Below are 26,130 nucleotides of genomic sequence, written 5' to 3' on the forward strand. Positions count from 1 at the left end.
TCAGTATTTATTATGCCTCAAAATTAGCATTAGCATTAGCATTGAGACACAGAGCAGTTCCCCGGTGAAGTATTCATTTTATTTGTGTGGGGTTTTTTTTATGTTTCGTGCCATCCCCCTGCAGCTCTCTGTTCACCGTATTATCTTTAAATAATTATTCATCTGAGCGTGACTCTACAAAAAACTCAAAGAGATAAAATAAAAGAGGAAGTAGTGATGCTAACAATGAGGTTTCCCGGCGTGTTCTGCACAGAGCCTATTGTACCTACTCAAATTGCGCAGTTTTAGACTTTGTCAGGAATAACAATGGTACATCTGTCTATATTTCATTTATTTTGGTATAAAAAAAAAAAAAAAAAGACCTGGTAAATTATAAAACCAATAAACGTATGAACCGGTGTGTTTGTGTTTCAGTGCTAGCGTGTCAAATGAGCCTTGTAATTTAGTTTTATTACACAAACAGTATTATATGGGATTGTAAAATAGATACGGGAGGTACTTCCTCCTCTGGCGTAAGGGCATCCAGCGTAAAAATGAAACGTTACATGTGGCTAGTTTGCTATGGCAACCCTTGAAAAACGCACACACTGGGTTTTCTCTGACACTGTGAACGAGGTTGTTTTATTGTGTTGTGTGGGTCGTACTGCCCCCTGTTGTTCTGTTTGAACATTGAGCACTTGGCCAGAGAATACACATTTTTTGTTTTTTTTAAGTTGTAGTAAATGTATTTATTTAGTATTTTTTGCTTTGCTTTACAGATTTTTTTTTTTTTTTCAGACTAAAGGCGAGTCAACATACTGTATTTTTGTATATTTGTGTATTTTCGCTCTGTTTAACTGTCACTTTACAGATTTGTTGACTTGGTTTATGGTGAATATTTCTGTAATGATGGAAGAAGTGCCGTATTTTCTGAAGTACAAGTATAAATCACACCTGAGTATAAGTCGCACCAGCCAAAAAATACATAATAATGAAAAAAACAACATATATTTCATGAATAAATCACATCTGAGTATAAGTCGCACCCCCGGACAAACTATGAATAAACAAAAGTGCGATTTATAGTCCGAAAAATACAGTATTCATTATTGTTACTTAAATAAAAGTACAGATAGCAGAAAAAAACAAAACAAAAAAACAAGTAAAAGTAAAGTATGACATGAAAAAATCTGCCTAAGTAAAAGTATTAAAGTACGTGTTTAAATATGTACATAAAGAGTAAAAAATAAAAGTATTTCACACAGATTTTGAGTCTAATAAAGCTTTTGTTTAAGATTTGTGCTGAAGTTTCTACAACTGAAATAATTTAATACATTTTTTTTTTCCTAGCTTTGTTTTTCTACTTGACTTTTCAGCGGCTCTCAAAAAAAAAAAAAAAAAAAAAAACTTTTACTTTTCAATCCTGTTCAAAACTTTAGTGGAGCAGAAAGCACAGATACTGCTCTAAGATGTAGTGAAGTACATATTTTCCAGAGTATAAGTCGTACCAGCCAAAAAATGCATAATAATGAAGAAAAAAACATATATTTCACATATAAATCGCATCTGAGTATAAGTCGCACCCCCGGCCAAACAATGAATACGGTAAAAGTAAAAGGTATCCACTTTCAAATCTACCTAAGTAAAGTACAGATACCTAAAATATATACTTAAGTACAGTATTTATACTTTGTTATGTTGCACCTCTGTATCTCTGTACTTACTGGGCCTATCCACATAAAACGACTGTAAAACACATTTTCAGAAAGGGCCACATCAAAATGGCTGCTTTCAAAAGACCAGACGCTTTTTTCACGTGTTCATAAACTTTCTGTATTTATTACTTATTCAGTTTACAAATATTACGTATGTATTTCCATAGATGTGAAAAATATGGCTGTATAACTTCTCCTCAAACTGACATTTTAAGGCAGGTCCTACCTTTTAATTTACCTTGTTGCGGGCCACAGAAAATGTAATGGCGGGCTACATTTGGCACGTGGGCCTTGAGTTTGATAAAAATATAAAACAAAAACTAGCACAAATGTTAATGTGATTGTTAAGATAAGATTAATATCGCGAGTTTGTGGAGCAAAGTTTCAATATTAGTGAATCATAACATTTGAAATCTGCTTTGGCCGCCGCCCAACTTGAGTAAGACGCCGTCAGGACGCTGGAAAAACTACAAAATGAAGCAACACGTTAGAACAATAGGACGACTTTGCTCAATCATGAAACTCAATGAACCTTTTTTTTTTTTTTTAAAGCTGAGAGTTAAAAATATCTTCAAGTCTGGACAAGAATGAAGCGCCCACACAGAAACACACAAACACACAGAAACACACAAACACACACAGAAACACACAAACACACACAGAAACACACAGAAACACACAAACACACACAGAAACACACAGAAACACAGAAACACACAGAAACACACAGACACTGACACAGACAGCACCTGATGACTGGAAATGAGTGTGTTTATTTCACAGGTGAGAGGTAAATGACAAAACGAGGGCAAAAGGAGGACAAATGAGGACAAAATGAGGACAAAACAAGGACAAAATGAGGACAAAATGACAAAATGAGGACAAAACAAGGACAAAATGAGGACAAAATGAGGACAAAACGACAAAATGAGGACAAAACAAGGACAAAATGAGGACAAAATGAGGACAAAACGACAAAATGAGGACAAAACAAGGACAAAATGAGGACAAAATGAGGACAAAATGAGGACAAAATGAGGACAAAACGACAAAATGAGGACAAAATGAGGACAAAACAAGGACAAAATGAGGACAAAATTAGGACAAAATGAGGACAAAATGACAAAATGAGGACAAAACAAGGACAAAATGATGACAAAATGAGGACAAAACGACAAAATGAGGACAAAATGAGGACAAAAGGACAAAATGAGGACAAAACAAGGACAAAATGAGGACAAAACAAGGACAAAATTAGGACAAAATGAGGACAAAACGACAAAAGGAGGACAAAACAAGGACAAAATGAGGACAAAACAAGGACAAAATTAGGACAAAATGAGGAGAAAATGACAAAATGAGGACAAAACAAGGACAAAATGAGGACAAAATGAGGACAAAACAAGGACAAAATGAAGACAAAACGACAAAATGAGGACAAAACAAGGACAAAATGAGGACAAAATGAGGACAAAACGACAAAATGAGGACAAAACAAGGACAAAATGAGGACTAAACAAGGACAAAATTAGGACAAAATGACAAAATGAGGACAAAACAAGGACAAAATGAGGACAAAATGAGGACAAAATGAGGACAAAACGACAAAATGAGGACAAAACGACAAAATGAGGACAAAATGAGGACAAAACAAGGACAAAACGAGGACAAAACAAGGACAAAATGAGGACAAAACGACAAAAGGAGAACAAAACGACAAAATGAGGACAAAACAAGGACAAAATGAGGACAAAACAAGGACAAAATTAGGACAAAATTAGGACAAAATTAGGACAAAATGAGGACAAAACAAGGACAAAATGAGGACAAAATGACAAAATGAGGACAAAACAAGGACAAAATGAGGACAAAACGACAAAATGAGGACAAAACAAGGACAAAATTAGGACAAAATGAGGACAAAACGACAAAATGAGGACAAAACGTGGTTATTACAGGTGTGTTTTTGTTCAAAAACATGTATTCTTTTGCGTGCGCCGCTCCGCAGATCTGACTATTTGGCGTGTTCGTCCCCAGGGGGATATATAGCTGAAGTTTAATGCCGTACAGTGGAACTTTCTCCGCAAAGCAATAACATCTCCATGGAGTCGAGCAGCTGTGAGTTACAACGTGAAACAATCTATCATTTGGATAATAATCTCAGCTCTGGAATTGCCGATTTCTACTGAACTAAAGGTTAAAAAAAAGGAGCTGTTAACTTGGAAACTACCACTTGATGACATCACAAGGTGGAACGGAGCGTTTTGAGGTTTGGAGATGTTACAGACTGATAATACAGGATTGCGCAAACGTGTGGGAATGAAACAAAACACAGCTCCAGGTTTGTTTCTGATGACGTAACGACATTAAAAACATGGCTGACGTCCAAGTGCGCTCAGGCTGTTATTCATTTTTCCCGTTTTTTTTTTTTTCCGCCTGAGCGCTTGGCAAACACCGGTTCCATTAGCGCCGGTCGTACTCGGCGGCACATCGCAGGATCTCCGAGCTGTTCGTGTAATAAAAAGGAACAACAATTGCAGCGTGTGTGGTCAGTGCGTTTCCTGTCACATGACACGTGTTACTCAATGTCGCGTTTTTGAGTTTCATAGATTTTTTTTTTTTTTTTTTTTTTAACAGCGCAGGGGAAGTGTTGGGGTTAGAGCGAGCGGAGCAGCGGACGGGAGCATCGCCACACTGCACCCGGGGGTATTTACGCTGGGATACGAGTACGGGAGCCTGCGAGGGACACACTAAGGTACGGTTGTTGTTGTTTTTTTGTGTTGTTTTTAATACAGTGTGTACAGCTGTTTTTTTAAAAGTGGTGTCATCGTTTTGCCTGGAATGTTTCATAGTAATATTAAAGTGTTGATGTTATGGCGGGTGAAGTGTCTTGCCCAAGGACACAACAAAAAAAGGATGATGTTGAAATTTGGTGATGCGATTTTCATGGCTAAGATTAATTAATAACTGTGATTAACAATAAAGTTGGTGACTGTTTAAAAATGTTGTATATGTGAGTTGTTAGTTGTTTTAATATTACCAAGAGGTTCCGTGTTTGTTTATGTCTAAAGAACTTTTGAAACGGCGTCAGATGAAACAAAAAGCTTCACATAAATGTCAAGAAAATACAAATATACAGATGATATAATACACAGGAAAAGAATAATAAAACACCGACAGATCCTGTGTGTTCAGATGTAAATATAAGAGAGAAATACTTCAATAACACAAGATAAAAATAAACATAAAAACTGACTGTTGAGCAGAGACAGCAGCAGAGATCAAGTCTGTGGCCAAGAATAAGAAGATGAAGAAAAAGAAAAGAAAAAAACAAAAAAAAACAAAACTTGAACGAGTGGATCTGTGAGTCCTGAAGGAGCACAGCACTCACTCGTCTGTTTATCTGTTTATTTAAATATCTTCATATCTCACTCTTCATTTTTTCACTTGAGCTTCTCCTCTTCAACTTCAACATGATTTAGGTACAGACACACGCACGCACACACACAAACATACACACACGCACACATAAACACACATGCGCGCACGGACGCACACATAAACACACATACATAAACACGCACACACACGCGCACGGATGCAAACACGCACATGTACAGGCACACACACATGCGCACACTCAGGCAGACACACAGGCACACACACGCTACATACACACACACACGCACGCACACACAAACACATACACACGCACGGACGCACACATAAACATGCACACACACATAAACACACGCACACGCACGCACACAAACACGCACATGCACACAGGCAAACACATGTACAGGCACACACACATGGACACACTCAGGCAGACACACAGACACACACATGCTACATACACATACATGCATCACACACACACACATACACATGCCAGATACACATACACACGCACACACACTCTACACATAAACGCTCACTTATGATTTATTTTATTTTTTTACTTTTCTCTTCTACAGTCCGTCCTGTTCTGTCTTGTGTCTCATTATTTGAATCATTTTGTGTTTTATTTTTATTTTTTATTATTATATCGTGGACCTACAAACTTGTATTTAAAAATTCTAAACTTGCATGTGTGTCTGGCTTTAAAAAAAACACACAACAAAACAAAAACAAACACCACGTTATCCAGTCTGGCTGGTATTAAATGCCAGGGAGGAGCTGGTTTTCAGTCTTAAACCTTTTCCTTTTTGTCCCATCACTACTGGAATCGCACCGACAACCTGTGGGTCAGTGGATCAGACTCTCAACCAGTGACGTTTATGTCGAGATCGGGGATTCGAACCACCAACCAAAACACTCCCCTGAACTAAACTGACCTCCTGTCGCCTCAGTTCTCCACAGATCTGACCAGTGACACGACCTGGTTTTGTCTCCAGCTCGGCTCCAGAGAAGTCAAATATTTTTAATGATGTACTGCGGAACATTCCAGGCAAAGCGATCATTTCCTAGAAGTCGAGGAAGTGCGTTAGTTTAGAAAAGGCATTCGCATTTTTCTCGAAGAGGTTTAAGAATTTCAGAACATGTTTGTGGACGTCGAAACTACAAGTACAACATCTGAAATTACACTTTTTATTCAGTGTGACGTTTTAAACTCTGACCAGAGGGGGCGCCAGACATGTTTGGTCGGAGAAGCCAAAGCGGGGGTCAAGATCGTCAATGTGCGTTAAATGTCGTTAGCGCCCTCTAGTGGTTTATAAGCCACGTCCCAATTCAACGGCTGCATCTTTCGGAGGTTAAATTTGAAGTCCAGTTACGTCACGATCGGCGCGTTTCGTTTCACGCTGCCGACAAGTGTGGCCCGCGTTTCCATGGAGATCAGCCGTGAACTTCAGACGCTCATCCGGAGAGAGGAGAAAACACGTAAGTACACGCTTTTAACTTTATTAAATCATCACGGACAAAACTGTAAAGGTCAAAACAAAACTGACAAAGAAGTTTAGCTTTAACGGTCTACGCCTCAGAAATTTGAGCTAAAAGTTGGACTGTAATCTGCAGCTAACGCGGCGAAACGTCCGCTCAAACTTTAGTATTTGGACACATGATCAACAAACACTAATCACGTTTTTACTGTTGGAGAAAAGACGCCCACGGAGTCGTTCACAAAGCTCCCAGGAGGAAACGGCCAGGATCTCAGAGGTCGTTTCACACAAAGACGTTTAATTATCTCTAGCAAATTGTCCGTGTAAACCCTCAGTCGTCCAGGTCTGATCCACGACAAAGGACGAAGTTTAAATCTGCTCGTCCAAGCCGCTAAACAGACACTTTATAAGAGAAAACAGCGTCACAAGAGCCGCTCGGGGCCACAGTCTGCTGTTCATCTCCATCTCAAAGACGCTAACCACAACTTTGACAGACAGACAGTGAGGCTCAGATCTTAGCCAGAGAAAAGAAACGGTTCGAGAGGAGAGTTAAAGACGCTATTTTTGTTGGAAAGAGAACTAAAGACAATTGGACGAGCAGCGAAACGTCTTCAGTCCTACAACGATTTGTCCAGTTGACACATTTAAACTTCGTCTTTTGCCGTGTCCAGCTTATGATTATGTGCATTTATCTGCTTTTAAAATGAAAGACTGAACAACACGGTTTGGACGGGTCAGATTTTCGACGGACGGTGATATAACAGATTTGTGCGGATACGCTGTAGACCCGTGTGCGTTTGTGTGTGTGTGTGTGTGTGTTTGTTACGCCCATCAAACCAAACCGTACGATATTGAGGAAACTGTTTAAAACGCGTGATATTAAAGTTCTCGTCTGCAGCTCCTCCTGTGTGACATAAACGCCGCCGAAGTCACAGAGCTGAGGCCGATGTGATGCAAGTGATGAATGAAATGGGTCAAATGCAGATGTGAACCTAACACTGCGCTGGAGAGGTGCTAATCTGCTGCAAAAACACACACACACACACACACATGATGCATTTACTTGTTGAAATCTGAGGATTGCAAGATGAATCAAACTGAAATCACTATTTAAATGATTCTCAAATTTGTACTTCTGACATAAATTAGCCGTTTGTATCTATATAAATGTGCACCAGGTTTGTGAAGTTGTAATACATTGTTTCGTATCACTTTTTTGTACATTTTTGGAAAAACAGAAGCGCGGGTGAAGTAGGAACGTGGGCGGAGCCTTGTACAGACTCGTACTGCTAACCATAAGGAGGGTTTGAATAGGGCCGAGGAGAGATCGCTAAATTACTCAAACGCGCACACGGGCGACTTATAAAACGTCTTTAGGCGCGTTTTAATGAGGAAATGGGATTAAAACATGGTAGAAAGCTAAAAAAAAAAAGTACATTTTGCATAATAATCGCTGTCTTTGTCGCTGTCGGCGCCTCCTACGGGCAACTGCACATCGCACTTCAAGAGAAAACCATTATGACGTGGTTTAAAGCTCCATTTTGCAGAATTAAATACATCGAGGATCTGAATAATATCGATGACCTGCAGCGTGAACCTAATTTGAGACTAACCTGTGATAGTTTCGTAACTTTCTTAATGGGTTTGTCTTTACAGGTTTTGACTCTGCAGGACTTTAATCCGACCAAAAATAAGGCAAATCATCCCAGCGTGTAGCGGACAGAGCTCGCTGCGTCCCCCGTCCTGGGTCTCTGAGGAGGGGGTGGTCCCACAGAAGACCCGTGGGACATCCATGGTTCCATCGAGGCCCGTACTGTGTGCCTAACTTCTCATTCCTTTTAATCTCAGCTGAAGAACATCTAAGGAAGTTACAGAAAATAGATTTGTACTACTACACATTTAAAGTGTGAAACAGGAAGCAGAATGTTTTTAAAAGACCAAAATACAACTCGTCCATAATGACCACGAGATGATTTGTGTTTTAATGAAGTTTCTGTCTATACGGACTTTGGATTAACTGAGACGTGACAGTTATTTGACTCTTTTTTTGATAATAACTAACTTATTTACATGGACGAAAGAATGTTTAAGATAATGAGTGTGTTTAGGACTGTCACTTTTTTGTACCAACTGTATAATGTGTGTAATGTGTTTATAATGCTACTTTTCACATTATTGACAAAGTATTTCCTTCTGATTGTTTAATAAACCATCTTTACCTTTAGTTAAAGAGAGATGTTTCTTTATAAACTGACCTGACGCACCTTTAACCTTTATGTATTTCCATCAATATCCAAGTCCTACTTTAAAAATTCAAGTTATTTAGTTGAAACGTTAAGGTCATTTAGTCTGTTTTATTCCGAGAACATTGTCAAATTGGTTATATTTATAGATGTTACACTAGTTTTAATTTTTACGTTTTTAGTCGTAACATTTGGATGAGATTTATATTAATATCTTGGGCTCCTGGTCCGACTATTTTGTCGCTAGAGCGTAATCTTTTTAGTCGATTCACGTGCGTAATATGTGTGGTGTGTGTGGTTAGCATTAGCATTAGCATTAGCGTTAGTAGCGTGTGTTGGTTTTAATAATTGGTTGGTTTAATAATCTTGTGCTGTAAGACTTTAGTCCCCAACCCTACCCTACAACCCTAAACCAACCCCAACATTAACCATACCCTAAACTACCCTAATCCCAACCACTAACCCTACCCTAACCCAACCCTACGCTAATCCAACCCTAACCCTACTCCTAACATTACCCTAATCCCAACCACTAACCTAACCCCAACTCTAAACCTACCCTAACCCTAACTCAACCCCAACCTTACCCTAATCCAATCCCTACCCTACTCTAACCCAACCATAACTCAACCCCAAGTCTAAACCCACCCCCACCCTACCCCTAACCCAACTTTACCCTAATCCAATCCCTGCCCTAACCCAACCCCAACCTTAACCTACCCTAACCTACCCCAACCCTAACCCAATCCCACTCTACCCTTACCCAACTTTACCCCTACCCTAACCCAACCCCAACCCTACCTCAACCTTAACCTACTCTAACCCCAACCCTAACCCAACCCCACCCTACCCCTAACCCAAACCCAACAACCCAACCCTACTCTAATCCAATCCCTACCCTACCTCAACCCTATCCCAACCCCAACTTTAACCTACCCTAACCTACCCTAACCCAACCCCTAACCCAACCTTACCCCTACCCTAATCCAACACCTGACCCTAACCCAACCCCGACTCTAACCCTAACCCGACCTTAACTCAATCTTTGCGGGAGCTTTGGGGGTGGAGCGACTTGTGACAGTTTATGCTGCTGTTGTCTGGATGATTGTGATACTTTCATAGTTTTACTTAAGTTGATTTTTTCATGTGATACTTTTACTTTTCCTTGAGTATTTTTTTTGCTCCAGTATCTGTAATTTTACTTAAGTGACAGAATTGCATCCTTCTTCCTTCTTCCAGCACTGTTCATAATCACTTCCTTTACTTCTTCCAGGTCCAGACTCCTGCATCCAAACCTCCTTCATCGATTTCCGCCATGTCTTCCAACACCTCCAGCTCCGCCCCCTCCGCCCTCACCTCTCTCCCCATCTCGGGCTCAATGCGGGGGGGCATCGCCATCCTCACCCTGGCCTTCATCTTGGGCTTCCCCGGAAACCTATTCGTGGTCTGGTCCGTGTTCTGCAAAGTCAAAAAACGATCGGTCACCTGCATTTTGGTCCTGAACCTCGCGGTGGCCGACGCCTTCGTTTTGCTGAGCGCCCCGTTGTTTTTGCGCTATCTCGCCGGAGGTAGAGGATGGGAGTTTGGGTCTGCAGCGTGTAAGCTTGTGCATTATTTATCGAGCGTGAACATGTACGTGTCCATCTACCTGATCAGTCTGATGAGTATGGATCGGTATTTGGCTGTTTCGAAGCCTTTTTTGTCGCACAGGGTGAGGACGAAGAAGACTCTGCTCTTGTTGCTCATGGGAGTGTGGGTCATGGCGTTCATACTGTCTCTGCCCATGCCGTTTTATCGCAGGTAACACGTTTTTAACTCTTTTTTATTTCATTATTCGCTAACTCACCATTGTATTATGAATTGGTTTGGTTTGAGGGATCTTTTGCTGTAAGGGTTTAGACACCAACCCTACCCTACAACCCTAAACCAACCCCAACCCTAACCCCAAACTCAACCTCAACCCACCCAACTCTACTCAACCCCTAACACAATCCCAAATCAAACCCTAACCCTGACCCAACCCTAACCTCAGTCTCAACCAGACCCACCTCCTAACACTCCCTTAATCCCAACCCCTGACTCAGCCCCAACTCTAACCCTACGCTAACCCTAACCAAACCCCAAACCCTACTCCTAACACTACCCTAACCCCAACCCCTAACCCAACCCCAACTCTAACCCCTACCTCGAACCCAACCCTCGCCCCAACCTCAACCCTAACCCCAACTCCTAACCCTACCCTACTCCTAACCAAACCCCAAACCTACTCCTAACCCTACCCTAACCCCAACCCCTACTCTGTTCCTAACCGTACCTTAATACCAACCCCTAACCCGACCCCAACTGTAACCCTACCTTAACCCTAGCTCAACTCCAACCCTACCCTAACCCAACCCCAGCCTTAACCTTACCCTACCCCTGACCCAACCCCAACCCTACCTTAATCCTTTCCCTAACCTCACTCTCTCTCTCTTTCTTCTTCAGTAACATAAAGAAACACTTCGGGAACCTGACGGTGTACCTGTGTAACCATAACCACGGGAACAACATGGGTCATAAGGTGTTCCAGTACATGTTTGAGACCGTGATGGGCTTGGTCGTGCCTTTTTCTCTCATCATTTCCTGTTACTCTTCGGTCATCTGTCGCTTACAGTCGGCTATGTTCCAGCGCAAAGGCCAGGGCAGCAGACTCATCCTCTTCATCATCCTCGCCTTCGCCGCGTTCTGGGTGCCCTACCACATCGTCAACATCATAGAGGTGAGGACATTTTGTGCCTTTTTCATTCACCAAACTGACGATGTTCAGTTTGGTGTTTTGAAATCAGATCATTGCATCACTGCGCCGTTGAGCAAGTGAACATTACATGAAATAATGCAACATAAAGTGTTCAAAGAGGTCAGTACAAATCCGTTGCATCATCATGAGGAGCACAAATGAGTCAAATTGTGTTTCAGCAGCAGTGTTTACGTTGGACTTCCTCTGGAGTCCTGCAACTGGAGGCAGGGCCGGTTCCAGCTTTCAAAGGGGGCCCTAAGCTGAATTTGTCTCTGGGGCTATTGGTGATCCACATTTGACAACTTTATGACTCTGCCTTGATCAGTTTGACCAGTTGTTTTTGTGTTTATCGGACCAACGTCAGACTGAAAACATCCAGAATGTCACAACTACCACAGTCACGAGAACAGAACGCAAACAGATAAGGGGGATTTAAAGGGATTTTTAAAATTCTAGACATTTTTTCTTCGTTTCTGGTGGATTTTAATGTGTTCCAGTTGGCAACAGTGGCTTATATTTACATTATGTCGGGTCCTTGCTCCGGTGTAAACACAGAGCTGCCCTCACCTCTGCTCGACTCAAAAAAAACAAAAACAAAAATGTAGCAGCAGCAGATATTTTGCTAATACAGGTATAAAACAAATATAATCGTTTGAACAGGATATTTAAGCTGCTGTAAACACATAAGCCCTGTGTCCAATAAAACTTGACATATTATATTATTTTCAATATAAATGTATGGGTTCTTGGGGGCCCCCTGCTGGCGTCGGGGCCCTAAGCAGCTACTTACTCTGCTTATCGGCTGAACTGGCCCTGACTGGAGGAGACGGGGTCGTTTCTCAGTCAATCCAATTCAAAATACCTGTGCGTTTTATTAGTTTAGTTTATTTTAAGTTCAAATTCATAATGATTAGTTATAAATATTATTATTAATCTTTGCTCAATGATAATTCATGTACAACTGAATGTAGCTTTTGCCCTTAATATATATCTATATTCTGGCATATATATACACTATTCTGAATACTTTTAAGTTCCATTATATCATTTAGAAACAGAGGAACTGCACAAACTAGAGAAGGAAAAGTTGCACAAGATGAAAACAGACGCAGCTCAAATGTTTCGCTGATATTTCAAGAAGAGCTGATGAGTTCAAATCACACTGGATGTTTGCGTAGTTTGGATAAATCTGGTGTTTTGTTTTATTTGTTCGATAGTTTCACTTTTATTAGAGCCACACGAGCTTTATTTCCTGTGACGTCATCGAGTCGAGAGTGAGGTTTGTTGGATTCGCGCCGTCACGATTACGTACTTTGAAGTTCAATGTATCGCTGAAGTAAATGCAGACGATAAATGGTAATATTGAAGCTGATTTGTAACGCTGATACGAAAACCTAAGAGCGGATTTAAACCACAAAAGCTAATCTAAATCTAATCTGTGCTGTGATAAATAAACAGCAGGACGATAAATAAACACACAAACTCTAACCTTAATACTTAGTTTGCATCTGTAATGAGTCTTAGAAGTTATTAATTCACACTTTTACGGCTTAAATCGGCTTAAAATATTGGCAAAAACAAACAGAAAATTTAGCAGCAATGCAAAGAAAAAGTACACTCGATAAATACTGACCCCAAAAAGTATAGTTCCAACTTCTATATACTGAAAGATGAGCTGATATAGTGTGAGGTGTGGAGCTGTTGCGACAATTTCCTGGTTTCACCACATGACAATTTCAGCACAAACATGAAGTTACGCTGTTTATTAATGTATGAAATGTGTTGAAAATATGTGTCACAGATGAAAGTTCCTATATTATGCAAAATGTAAGTTATGTCATATAATGATGTTTCCTCCTCAAAAACAGACCTGGAGTTGCTTTTTGTTTCATTCATGCATGTTTGAGTAACTTTCTGGAAAAAATTAAATAAAATAAAAATAAATGAAAAATAAATACAAATACAAATAAATAAATAAATAAATAAATAAATAAATAAATAAATAAATAAATAAATAAATAAATAAAAAATTAATAACAAAATAAATAAAAAAATAAAAATAATAAAAAAATAAAAATAATAAATAAACAAACAAGCAAATAAATAAATAAATAAATAAATAAATAAATAAATAAATAAATAAATAAATAAATAAATAAATAAATAAATAAATAAATAAATAAATAAATAAATAAATAAATAAATAAATAAATAAATAAATAAATAAATAAATAAATAAATAAATAAATAAATAAATAAATAAATAAATAAATAAATAATACATTGAAGTTCGAAAGCCCAGGTCTGACCAGCTCTGTGGTAACTAATTGTATTTAAAATCTGTCTCTGAAACTTTATAAAACGCTAAGTTATTAAAACATTTCCCAAAATCTTGTACTTTAAATGTGCTTTTTGGACTTAAAAAAAAAAACGCGTAATGGATGGATTAGTTAGCATGTAGCTGGTAACTTTATTATTAGTCTGTCTACATCTCCAAATCTCAAAACGCTCTGTTCCACCTTGTGATGTCATGAGGTGGTAGTTTTCAAGTTGACACCTACCTTTTATATTTTTACTTCAGTAGAGATTGACAATTCCAGGTCTGAAATTATCCAAATGATTCTAGTGAAGGTGTGTGGAGTTTAAAAACACAGTGGAGCACTTCCTGTATTACCACATGATGACATCACAAGGTGGAACAGAGCGTTTTCAGTTTGAGAGAAGAACAAAACACAACTCCAGGTCTGTTTGTGATGAGGAAACAACATTATAACAGATCAGAAAATAGCGTAGCATGAGCGCTTTAACGTTATGGTGTGTTTTTAGCGCAGGATTTCTCACAGTGTTGTGGCTCCCCCTGCAGGTGGCCGGCGAGTTGCAGGGGAGTAAAACCGTCGTCAACGCCGCTCTGGTCGCTCGCCCGAACGTCACGGCCTTCGCCTACTTCAGCAGCGCCGTCAACCCCATCCTCTACGTGTTCGCCGGGAGCTCGCACATCCGCAAGGCCGGGCTCAGCTTCATGGGGAAACTGTTCGAAGCCACTAACTCCGAGAGCCGAAGCACCTCCACCTTCACGCGGACTCGAAGCTCCACCCCCGACGAGACCTCCGTCCTCCACACTCTGTCAACGAAACTGGGCAAGCCTTTCAATAGCAGGAGCAAGGAGAGGAGCGAGAGTGTGAGGGAGGAGCTGGAGCACACGCAGCAGCTGGACTAAATATGTTAAGGTCCATATTTTTTTTTATTTTTTTTTAATTATTATTTTTTTTTACTACTTTACATATCTTGACCTTTTTTCCTGCATATATCTCAGGACCATATGTTAAGACAGTAGTACTTCAAAGACACGTCTCATTGCAGTGTGTAAAATACCGCCAGCAGGGGGTGATGTTTTTAATGTTACAATGAAAAATAAATATGTTTTTAACCAGAAAAATACAATATCTGCGTGTGCTAATCTGGCTAACAGTGCTTTCCATAGACTGTTTATGTAAATGGACACAGCTAACCCGCTAGCCGCCACGTTCCAAACAGGAAGTGATCATGAGCGCACTTCCTGCTCCATCGACTCTGGCTCCAGTTCACTTTCTATTGAAAAACTGTGTCGTCTCTCTCTGTACCTGCTGCTGTCAGACTCGTCATTTTGGTCTTAAATGTTCGTATTAACCCGACTCTACATGATCCTGGTCCAAATTCGCCGCTATAACTGCTCTGGCCTCGATGAGCTTCATTTGACTGGAGCTAACGCTGTGGGTGACGTCAAACTCACTCAGTCACTTCTATGGTCTTTTCACGCTTGCATCCTTTGGTCTGGATTTTTTTGGATTTTTCAGTTTGGTTTGCTCCAGTGTCTAAGTGTAAATACTCCCGTGGAGACAAAATAACTGCAAACCACTCTGCCAAAACATAGCCTGCTGCGTGAGTGAAATATAATCCCTATTTTGGTGTAAAATTACCAAATGCCTCACACTCGTATATGAGAACATGTGAAACAAAAACCACGTGTTCAATTATAGCAGAGGAAGCGCCGCGGTAAATCTCTGTTGTTTCCTCACCCTGGTCCTAACCTTAACCATAATCTCAAAACCAGGCCCTAAATTTAACCATCAACCCAAAACCAGGCCCTAAATTTAACAATAATCTGAAAACCAGGCCCTAAATTTAACAATAATCTGAAAACCAGGCCCTAAATTTAACAATAATCTGAAAACCAGGCCCTAAATTTAACAATAATCTGAAATTCAGGCCCTAACCTTAACAATAATCTCAAAACCAGGCCCTAAATTTAACAATAATCTCAAAACCAGGCCCTAAATTTAACAATAATCTCAAAACCAGGCCCTAAATTTAACAATAATCTGAAATTCAGGCCCTAACCTTAATCATAATCTTAAAATCAGGCCCTAATTTTAACCATAATCTCAAAATCAGGCCCTACCCTTAACAATATTCTCAAAAAAGACCCTAATTTTAACAATAATCTCCCAACCAGGCCTTAATTTTAACCCCTGCTGGTGTTTCATAATCCTTACTATAGCGTAGAGATTAAATAGTCTGTATTTAAAGGTCATATGTTACACAAAAGTGACTCTCGTGAGATTTAAACTCATCCAAATGATTCTCGTGAAGGCGTGTGGAGTTTAAAAACACACTGGAGCACTTCCTGTATTACCACTTGATGACATCACAAGGTGGAACAGAGTGTTTTCAGTTTGAGAGAAGAACTCAAAAGCTCAAAAAACATGTGTGAATGAAACAAAACACAAGTCCAGGTCTGTTTTTGATGAGAAAAAAAACATTATAACAACAGAAATACTTAAAATTGAATGAAGTAAGTTGTATATTTCGTGTTTACTTAAGCTGTATTTGTTCTTATATGTAAATTATTCATGGTGTAATTTCACAATATATAAAGAGAAATATTTTTGTAAACCTATTGCTCTCACGGTAATAAACTTATTCAACCGATGTGTGTCCTCAGATCGTTAATCGTTTCATCAGAGGCGTTGTTAAACTTCCTTCCTTTCACTCGCTCCAGTTTGTGCAAAAGTAACAGTATTTTTGAGGTCGGACGTAAGATTCATGTCAAAATAAGGTCACAAACAAAGTCATTACTCACACTGGGCTCGGGCGGGTTTCAGATTAAATCACAAACATATTTACGTGGAATTTGGATTAAGAATTAGGGCGGTTGCCGTGGTAATTAACAGGAAACACCCCAGATATTTTATTGTGAATATAATGTCACCATAACTTACAAAAAAATAGCGTACAGTAACAAGTATTTCAGTTCTTGACAAAATTATCTGGACTTTCACGGTGCCTTTTATAACTTTAATGTGTCTATCTCCATGGAGACAAGCAGGGGATGCTACCAGGCCGAGTTAGAGGTCAGATCTGTGGTGAGGCGAGTCCACTTACAGTACAAAAGCATGATTATTTTAATGTATTTTTGAACAATAAAACACCGAAAAAATGCTAGATAAGTAATAGAAGTTTAATGCTATAATAATGTGGAACCTTCCAGGCAAAAGCAATGACATCTCCATGGAGACAAGCAGGTGACGCTACCGGGCTAAGTTATGGGTCAGATCTGTGGCGAGGCAAACCTATTCACAATAAAAATGCATAATTTTAAGGTTTTTTTTGAACAGTAAAACACTGAAAAATGCTCGACAAGATAAGTAATATAAGTTTAATGCTATACTGTGGAACCTTCCAGGCAAAACAATGACTTCTCCATGGAAACAAGCAGGTGATACTTACAGGCAGAGTTATGGTAAAAAATAAATAAATAAATCAATTTAAGTTTGAATGTGTCTTTGAACAGTAAAACACTGGAATACTACAAAACAAGAAAACTAATATACGTTTAATGCCAGATTGTGGAACCTTCTTAGGAAAGCAATGACATCTCCAATAAGACAAGCAGGCGGGGGACATTCCAGCAGTAAGGTTACACCGTGCAGCTTTAATCTTGCTGATCATGCTGTATAAATAACAATCAAAGAGAATGGAATGATCTAAGACGACAGGAAGCTGAGTCAGACTTTGACAAAACAAAACTAGGACAAGAACATCAGGTTCAGTGCGGCTTTGTGTCCTCAGACGTGTCCTACTTCTGAACCTCTCCACCTGCGTCAGCTCCGTCACCACCGTCACCTCCGTCAGCTCCGTCAGCCCCGTCAGCTCCGTCACCACCGTCACCTCCGTCAGCTCCGTCAGCTCCGTCAGCTCCGTCAGGCCCGGGAAAGCACACTCTCAAACTCATTTAAATCTAAAGGTGCACTGTGTCACTTTTCAGGTAGAGGATCGGCTGCACCTGTTTGTCTCAGTGGGGGTGTAATATGATCGCCATGGTGACTGAGCAGACAGCATTCACGCCTCACAGCGAGAAGGTTACAGGTTCAAGTCCTGGGCCCGTCTGTGGAGTTTGCATGTTCTCTCCAGCTCCAGCTTAAGTAGTTCTGACCCAGATTAGCTCAAGATAATACACTAAGAGTTTACAAGCGATTTTCACAACTTTTAGAGGCCAAAGCAGCAACAACTAGCATGCTAATCACGCACTTCCTGATTCTCAGACAATAAGAGACTGTATAATTAGATGCAGACAGTACACAGTGGACTTATTTTGACCTTAAGAGCTGATTTTCACTACCTTATTTTGAGGTCAAGAGCTGTTTTTCACAACTTTTAGAGGCCACAGCAACAACAACTAGCATGCTAACCACACACTTCCTGAGTCTCAAACAATAAAAGGCTTTATAATAAGATGCAGACAGTACACAGTGGACTTATTTCAACCTTAAGAGCTGTTTTTCACAATTTTTAGAGGCTCGAACAACAACAACTAGCATGCTAATCACGCACTTCCTGATTCTCAAACAATAAAAGTCTTTATAATAAGATGCAGCCAGTTCATAGTTGACTTATTTTGACCTTAAGAGCTGCTTTTCGTAACTTACAAAGGCCAGAGCAACAGCAACTAGCATGCTAACCACACACTTTATGAGTCTCAGACAATATAACGCTTTATAATTAGATGTAGACACCACACAGAGGCCGCAGCAACAGCAACTACCATGCTAACCACTCCCTTCCTGATGCTCAGATACATGGAAACATCTGATCCAGGTGCTTTAATAAATGAACCTTAAATGAATCATCCGTATGTCACCGAATGTCATGTTAGCGGCTACCAGCAGATAAGCTAGCGGGGTTGATTTATTCCAGGAATTACAGCGCGGAGGAGGCTGTGTTTTTATGCTCCGAGTGAAATCAACTCGGAACAGTAGAAAGTGTCAACAAACCTCCGTCTGCTGGCTGCAACACGAGGGCGGAGCCTTTAAAGTCTCATCTTAAAGGGGCACACGGGATGGTTTTTGACCGTGTTATATCATCATTAGCTCAGTTGCATTTTGCTTGCTTCACACATGTTTGAACAACTCTGTATAATCCTATATTTGAGGTTTGAGCGCTTAGAAAATGTCCGTTTTCACCTATCCCCTGTCTCCACCCACTTTTTTTTAAAGGGCCCATATTACGCTATTTCTGATCTATATTATAATACTGTTACCACATCAAAAACAGACCTGGAGTTGTGTTTTGTTTCATTCACACATGTTTGAGTTACACTGTATTATTCGTCTGTTACATCTCCAAAGCTCTGTTCCACCTTGTGATGTCATCAAGTGGTAGTTTTCACGTTAACCGCTCAAGTTTTACCTTTAGTTCAACAGAGACTGGCAATTTCAGAGCTGAAATGATCCAAATGACTCTAGAAATGAAGGTGTGTGGAGTTTAAAAACAGAGTGGAGCACTTCCTGTATTACCACATGATGACATCACAAGGTGGAACAGAGTGTTTTCAGTTTGAGAGAAGAACAACTCAAAAACATGCGTGAACGAAACAAAACACAACTCCAGGTAAGTTTTTGATAATATGGGCCTTTAAAATATACACAACATAGTTTAAAGTTCCACTATGTAACTTTTTGGTACGGGGACTGCCACCTGTTGGTCGTCTGGGAGATGTTGTTGTTGTTGTTTTGCCTGGAATGTTCCACTGTATGCTATTAAAATCATCCATCTTGCATTAGTTTATGTATAAGTTGTTTTCGCGCTCAAAAGTACCTTAAAAAACTTCAAGGGGCTGTCGCTTCTCCACAGATCTGACTTGTATTTTTTCCCCCAACAGTCTCCATGGATAGAGAAAAACAATAGAGAATAACAAAAAAATACTAATAACGTCATACTGTGGAACATTTTAGGCAAAGCACCAACATTGTCACAAAACAAGCAGGTGACTGATCCACCACTAGAAAAGTTCCATAGTGCGTCTTTATTAATGCTTCAGTGGTGTTTAAAATGGCTTTATCTTCTCTGCTATTGTTCGTTTTGGTTAAAGCTTAAAGTCGTTATGTTCTGCTGAGTGTGGGAGGAATAAAAGACCCACACGGAGAGAACGGGAGCGTTAATTATACCAGCGATTAAGTCAAACACGGAGAAGAGTCTCAAAAGAAGAAACGATCCAGAAAGTAACGAAGTAAAAGTACTGGAGTACTGCGCGTTTCAGGTATCTGTACTTCACTCAAGTACATTTTAAAGTGGATGTGTTTTACTGTCACTTCACTACATTTGAGAGTAGCTCTGGCTAACTCTAAACACAAAGCTAACTCTGAACATTGTGCTAACTCTAAACACAAAGCTAATTCCAAACACAATGCTAACTCTAAACACGGTGCTAACTCTAAACACGATGCAATCTCTACACACAAATCTAACTCTGAACATGATGCTAAGTCTAAACACAGCGCTAATTCTAAACACGGTGCTAACTCTAAGCACAGTGCTAATGTCTAAACACAATGCTAACTTCAAACACAGGGCTAATTCTAAACATGGTGCTAATCCTAAACACAGTGCTAACTCTAAACACGATGCTCACTCTAAATGTGGCACTAAGTCTAAACACGGCGCTAAGTCTAAACATGATGCTAACTCTAAACACGGCGCTAAGTCTAAACATGGCACTAAGTCTAAACATGATGCTAACTCTAAACACAATGCTAACTCTAAACACGATGCTAACTCTAAACAGGATGCTCACTCTAAATGTGGCGCTAAGTCTAAACACAGTGCTAACTCTAAACACGATGCTAACTCTAAACACGATGCTAACTCTAAACACGGCGGTAACTCTAAACACGATGCTAATTCTAAACCAGATGCTAACTCTAAACATAGCACTAACTGTAAACACAGTGGTAACTCTAAACACGATGCTAACTCTTAACACAGTGGTAACTCTAAACACGATGCTAACTCTTAACACAGTGGTAACTCTAAACACGATGCTAACTCTAAACATGATGCTAACTCTAACACGGTGCTAACCCTAAACCTGATGCTAACTGCAGATAAGGGCAGTTTCACCTTAAGTCATGTTATAATACTGTTACCTCCTTAAAAACAGAACTGGAGTTGTGTTTTGTTTCATTCACTCTTGTCTGAGTAATCGTTTATTACTAGTCTCAATTAAAACGCTCTGCTCCACATTGTGATGTCATCAAGTAGTAGTTTTCAAGTTAACAGCTCCTTTTACCTTTTGTTCAGCAGAAATCAGCAATTCCTGGGCTGAAATGATTGAAATGATTGAAATGATTGAAATGATTGTAGTGAAGGTGTGTGGAGTTTAAAAACACAGCGGAGCACTTCCTGTATTACCACTTAGTGACATCACAAGGAGGAACATTACAACACAGATCAGAAAACAGCTAAAGTAAAAAATAAAACACAAAGATTTTGTATTTTTCTTATAACTTTCTTATAAAATCAATATTTGCAGATGCATAAACCGGAAACACAAACAACATTTAAACACACCCAAATACTGAGAAATATGAATGAACTTTGCTCCTCCGATTCTATTCCTGTCGACAGTAAAAACACGAACACTGTACAATACTGGCCCCTCATGACGCCTGATCTGCAAACAGCGGAAATAGAACAACGTTGTGATTAGAAACACTACAGAGAAAACGCTTGTTCATAATAACTTTTACAATCAATGTAAGCACAGCTGTGTACGGAAATTTGTCTGTGATGTAACAAATCAGGACAGTTTTCAGTACATGTTTTTATGAATTTAAAACGAAATCAAAAGAAATGGTAAGAAAAGTAAGAAAAAATATGTGTCTTAGATTAAAACCCAAGTTGAGCTGCTTAAACTGAAATCATGTTAAGATTTTTGTGTTTGGTGACTTAAAGGCGCAGTGTGGAACTTTCTCTAGGTGGACGATTTCATAGAACTACAAAGTTAAAGCCATATGTCGTAACATTCTCCATGGACATAGATGTGTTTAATGCCATACTGTGGAAGATTATAGCCAAAGGAACGATATTTCCATGGAGACAAGCGGGAGAAGGCCGTCCTCCAGGTCAAATAGAGTCAGGTTTGTGGAGATGCGAGCCCTCTCATTGTAAGGAAGCTTGTTTTTCTATGTGTCAATCAAAAAAATAAGATACAATTTTAAAAAACCCGTACAAAATATTGTGTAACATAAAAACTGAAGGTGTGCTGGAGGTTTTTGACCTGACGTCCTACAAAGTAAAACTGAATTTAATATTTCTGTGATTTTCAATGATTTTAAATGCTATGAACAGGTCCTGTAAGTTCCAAAAAAATTATAAAAAAATAAAATAAAATATAGGATTAAAAAAAAACAAACAAAAAAAACCCCAAAAAACCCAAAACAATTAACGGGCTTTAAAAAGTAAAAAAACAAAACAAAAAAAAAACAAAACAAAACAAAAAAAACATAAAAATTAAATAACTATATGTGTGATATTCAATGATTTTCAGTGACTTTCAATGCCATGGACAGGTCCTGTAAATTCATGTGTTCATGTAGGAACTTACAAGACAACAAAACAAAAAAACAAAAAAAAAAAAAAAACACTGACAGAGGCTTTAAAAAGTAAAAAAAAAAAAAAAAAAAGTTAAAAAAAAAAAAAAGAATATTGTTTAACTTAAAAAATCAAGGTGTGCTGGAGGTTTTTGACTTGACCTCCTACAAAGTAAAACTAAATTAAATATCTATATGTGTGATATTCAATGATTTTCAATGCCATGGACAGGTCCTGTAAGTTCATGTAGGAACTTACAGGACAATAAAAAATAATAATAATAATAATACAAAAAAATTCAAGGTGTGCTGGAGGTTTTTGACTTGACGTCCTATAAAGTAAAACTGAATTAAATATCTATATGTGTGATTTTCAATGATTTTCCCAGATTTTCCCAGATTTGCCCTGATTCCCAGAGCCGTGGACAGGTCCTGTGAGTTCATGTCGGAGCGTGTGGGCGTGAGGACGATGGAGGAGGGACGAGGTTCATGGAGGTATAAATTTCCACAACATCGTTCATGTGGGATTCATGTGGGAGAAGTGTTCACCTGAACCGGAGGCACAGCAAAGGTAAGACTGGGACTCACACTATATCACTCTAAAGAAGCACTATGGAACTTTTTATGGAGATGTTTTTTTTCTGAATGTTCCACAGTATGGCATTAAGCTCATCAATCTCACATTTATTCCGTTTCTGGTGTTTTTATAAGTTGGTTCAAATCTCCAATCAGACTTTAACTTGGCGTCACCTGATGTTCTCCCTTAAAGATAAATATGTTTAAAGTCATATGTTGGAACTTTACAGGCAAAGCAAAGGCATCTCCATGGAGATAAGCAGATACATGTCATTTTGATGCTTTCTAAATGTTTCATGTTAACTGAATGAGTATGTTTTTTAAATACTGTTACTACTATTACTACAACCAAATATTTTCTTTATATAAACAAAATGTAAAAGTGCAGATTTAATTTCTGACACAAATAATTGTTTTACAGTTTCTAAAGTACAACATTTAGATTTTTTTGTTGTTGTTTTCAGTTGCAAAAATTCAAAGTATATTTATATTCATGAAATCAGAATTGAAAGTCATATTTATTTATTTTTTGTTTTAAATTTTAAAAAAATGTATTGAATTTTGAGACTGGTCAGTATAAGAAAAAAAGTATTACTATTATTATTATTATTATTATTATTATTATTATTATTATTATTATTATTATTATTATTATTATTATTATTAATTTTCTTTTTTATATTTAATTAATAAATTTATTTTTGTCATATAATTTTAAGACTGACCAGTATAAGGGCAATCATTATTATTATTATTATTATTATTATTATTATTTATTAATTAATTAATTTTATTTATTTTCAATTTTTTTTATTCATTTATTTTTGCCATAACAGCCATCCAATGTTGACTTCCTGAGTAGCACCGTCTATACTAATGACCACGCCCACATATGTGCACTTCCTTGTCTCTGGGCAGGATTCACGATGGGTCAGGTGACCTCCAGAGTGCGTTCTGCGAGCGGCATCCCGCGGGTGCACTTCTCCACAGACGAGGGGCCCCCGCGTTACTCCTCCCACCACTTTGATGGGAGGAGCTCGAGACCCGGAGACGCGCCCACCATCACCGTATCTGAGATCGACGCAAAGTAAGTCACGCGAACGCAGCACGCCGCCATCTTGGATCTCAGTTTCTGTTGTAAATAATTTCAAGTCAGACTGAAGAGTTTTAGATTCTGTTCATATTTTAAACATAATAATAAATGATAAAAAGACTGAAACATGGAGCGACAGTGGCTCGGGTCATAAAGTGTCCAAAAGTTGACGGTTTGAATCTCGCTCTCGACATAAACATCACTGGGACACCTCGCCCCCAGTGTCGCCCCAAAAGTGCTACATAAAAATGTGACTATATATCATTTAATAAAAGAAACACGTCCACGTTAGAAAACTGTGTCCAATCAGAGCTGACGTTGCTGTAAACGTCCTCACAGCAAAGAGCCGTGTAGCTGGTGGCGCCCCCTATGGACAGCTGCACATCACATAAGCAAGTAGTAGAATTTTTTTTTTATTTGTGCCAAAATGACTATGAGTATGTTTTAAATCGCTTTACTACTATTACTACTACTACAACCAAATATTTTCTTTATATTAACAAAATGGGAAAGTGACTTGATTCTGATTTTACTGTTATTATTATTTTTTTTCTTTTGCAAAAATTTAAAGTATATTTATTTTCATGAAATCGGTATTGAATGCCATATTGTTTTTTTTTTATTTTTAAATTTTATTTTGTTTTGAATAAAAAAAAAAGTGTTGAATTTCGAGACTGGTCAGTATAAGGAAAATTATTTTCTTCTTCTTCTTATTATTACTATTATTATTATTATTATTATTATTATCATCATCATCATTATTATTATTATTTAATTTTTTAAAATTATTTTTATTATTTTTTTATTTATTTATTTTTGCCATATCAGCCGTCCAGTATTTCCAACCTTGAATAAAAAACAAATCTTTATATATTCATGCTGATGACTTCTTGAGTAACACATTCTACGCTGACGCTTTCGAATCCTACGAGTATCACCGATTAAGAAAATAAAACCGGAGAACGATGTAAGTACGTCACAGTGGGCATGTCCAGGTGGAGGTGAAAACAGGGGTCGATCGGCAAAATGACGTCTTGAAAATAAGCGATTAAAGTTACTCAAACACGCATGAATCAGTCCAAAAACAACTTCAAGAAGGAAACAACTATAATATGATTAAAATCTCTGAAAAGTCCATTTTTCAGAATAGATCAGGTTTAAAACTTTTTTGAGCTTTTAACTTGTGTAACTCCCCTCCCTGAACCTCCACCTTAACGTGGTGGAGGGGTTTGAGAGCCCGAATGATCCTGGAAGCTCTGTTGTCGGGGGCTTCATGCCCCTGGTAGGGTCACCCATGGCAAACAGGTCCAGGGGGACGGGTCAGACCAAGAGCAGTTCAGAAGCCCCTTATGACGAGTGTAAAAACAAGGCTGTTTACGTCGCCCGGACTAGCGTTACTGGGGCCCCACCCTGGAGCCAGGCCTGGGGTGGGTGCTCGACAGCGAGCGCCTGGTGGCCGGGCCTTTCCCCACGGGGCCCGGCCGGGCTCAGCCCGAAGGAGTGACGTGGGGCCGTCCTCATGTGGACCCACCACCTGCAAGAGGATCCGTAATGGGCCGGTGCATGAAGATCTGGGTGGCAGTCGAAGGTGGGGACCTCGACGACCAGATCTCTGGACATGGAGACTGGCTCTGGGGACATGGAATGTCACCTCGCTGGGGGGGAAGGAGCCTGAGCTTGTGCGGGAGGTTGAGCATTACCGACTAGATATAGTTGGCCTCACCTCCACGCACAGCTTGGGCTCTGGAACCCAACTTCTTGAGAGGGGCTGGACTCTCCATTTCTCTGGCATTGCCCGCGGGGAGAGGCGGTGAGCTGGTGTGGGCTTGCTCATTGCCCCACAGCTCAGCCGCTTCGTGTTGGGGTTCACTCCGGTGAACGAGAGGGCCGCGTCCCTGCGCCTTTGGGTCGGGGACAGGTCTCTCACTGTTGTGTCGGCCTACGGGCCAAACAGCAGT

The 26,130-nt window shown here is 39.3% G+C and overlaps 2 protein-coding genes across 2 annotated transcripts in view; both read left to right on the forward strand.

The window, feature by feature from the left end:
• The first annotated feature begins 4,178 nt into the window (after positions 1-4,178).
• ltb4r (leukotriene B4 receptor) lies at positions 4,179-16,563 on the forward strand. Its single transcript, XM_033984066.2, has 5 exons — positions 4,179-4,242; positions 4,332-4,449; positions 10,094-10,620; positions 11,305-11,578; positions 14,460-16,563. The coding sequence occupies exons 3-5, from the start codon at positions 10,136-10,138 to the stop codon at positions 14,811-14,813; spliced, it is 1,113 nt and encodes a 370-aa protein (XP_033839957.1). The 5' UTR covers positions 4,179-4,242; positions 4,332-4,449; positions 10,094-10,135; the 3' UTR covers positions 14,814-16,563.
• A 6,469-nt stretch (positions 16,564-23,032) lies between these two features.
• The window catches only part of slc12a10.1 (solute carrier family 12 member 10, tandem duplicate 1), a 37,244-nt gene continuing 34,146 nt past the window's right edge, over positions 23,033-26,130 (forward strand). Inside the window, exons 1-2 of the mRNA XM_033983645.2 lie at positions 23,033-23,074; positions 23,998-24,166. Coding sequence (XP_033839536.1) covers positions 24,006-24,166 — 161 coding nt within the window. The 5' untranslated portion in view covers positions 23,033-23,074; positions 23,998-24,005. The remainder of the gene's footprint in view (positions 23,075-23,997; positions 24,167-26,130) is intronic.

The sequence above is a fragment of the Periophthalmus magnuspinnatus genome, chromosome 18 (assembly GCF_009829125.3).
Source record: "Periophthalmus magnuspinnatus isolate fPerMag1 chromosome 18, fPerMag1.2.pri, whole genome shotgun sequence".
In the NCBI taxonomy this organism is placed as follows: domain Eukaryota; kingdom Metazoa; phylum Chordata; class Actinopteri; order Gobiiformes; family Gobiidae; genus Periophthalmus; species Periophthalmus magnuspinnatus.

Bases quoted from the DNA above. Each gene is read 5' to 3' on its own strand.
- ltb4r (XM_033984066.2), top strand. From the start codon at position 10,136: ATGTCTTCCAACACCTCCAGCTCCGCCCCCTCCGCCCTCACCTCTCTC. The intron at 10,621-11,304 runs GTAACACGTTTT...TTTCTTCTTCAG, and splicing joins CCCATGCCGTTTTATCGCAG to TAACATAAAGAAACACTTCG. The intron at 11,579-14,459 runs GTGAGGACATTT...CTCCCCCTGCAG, and splicing joins ACATCGTCAACATCATAGAG to GTGGCCGGCGAGTTGCAGGG.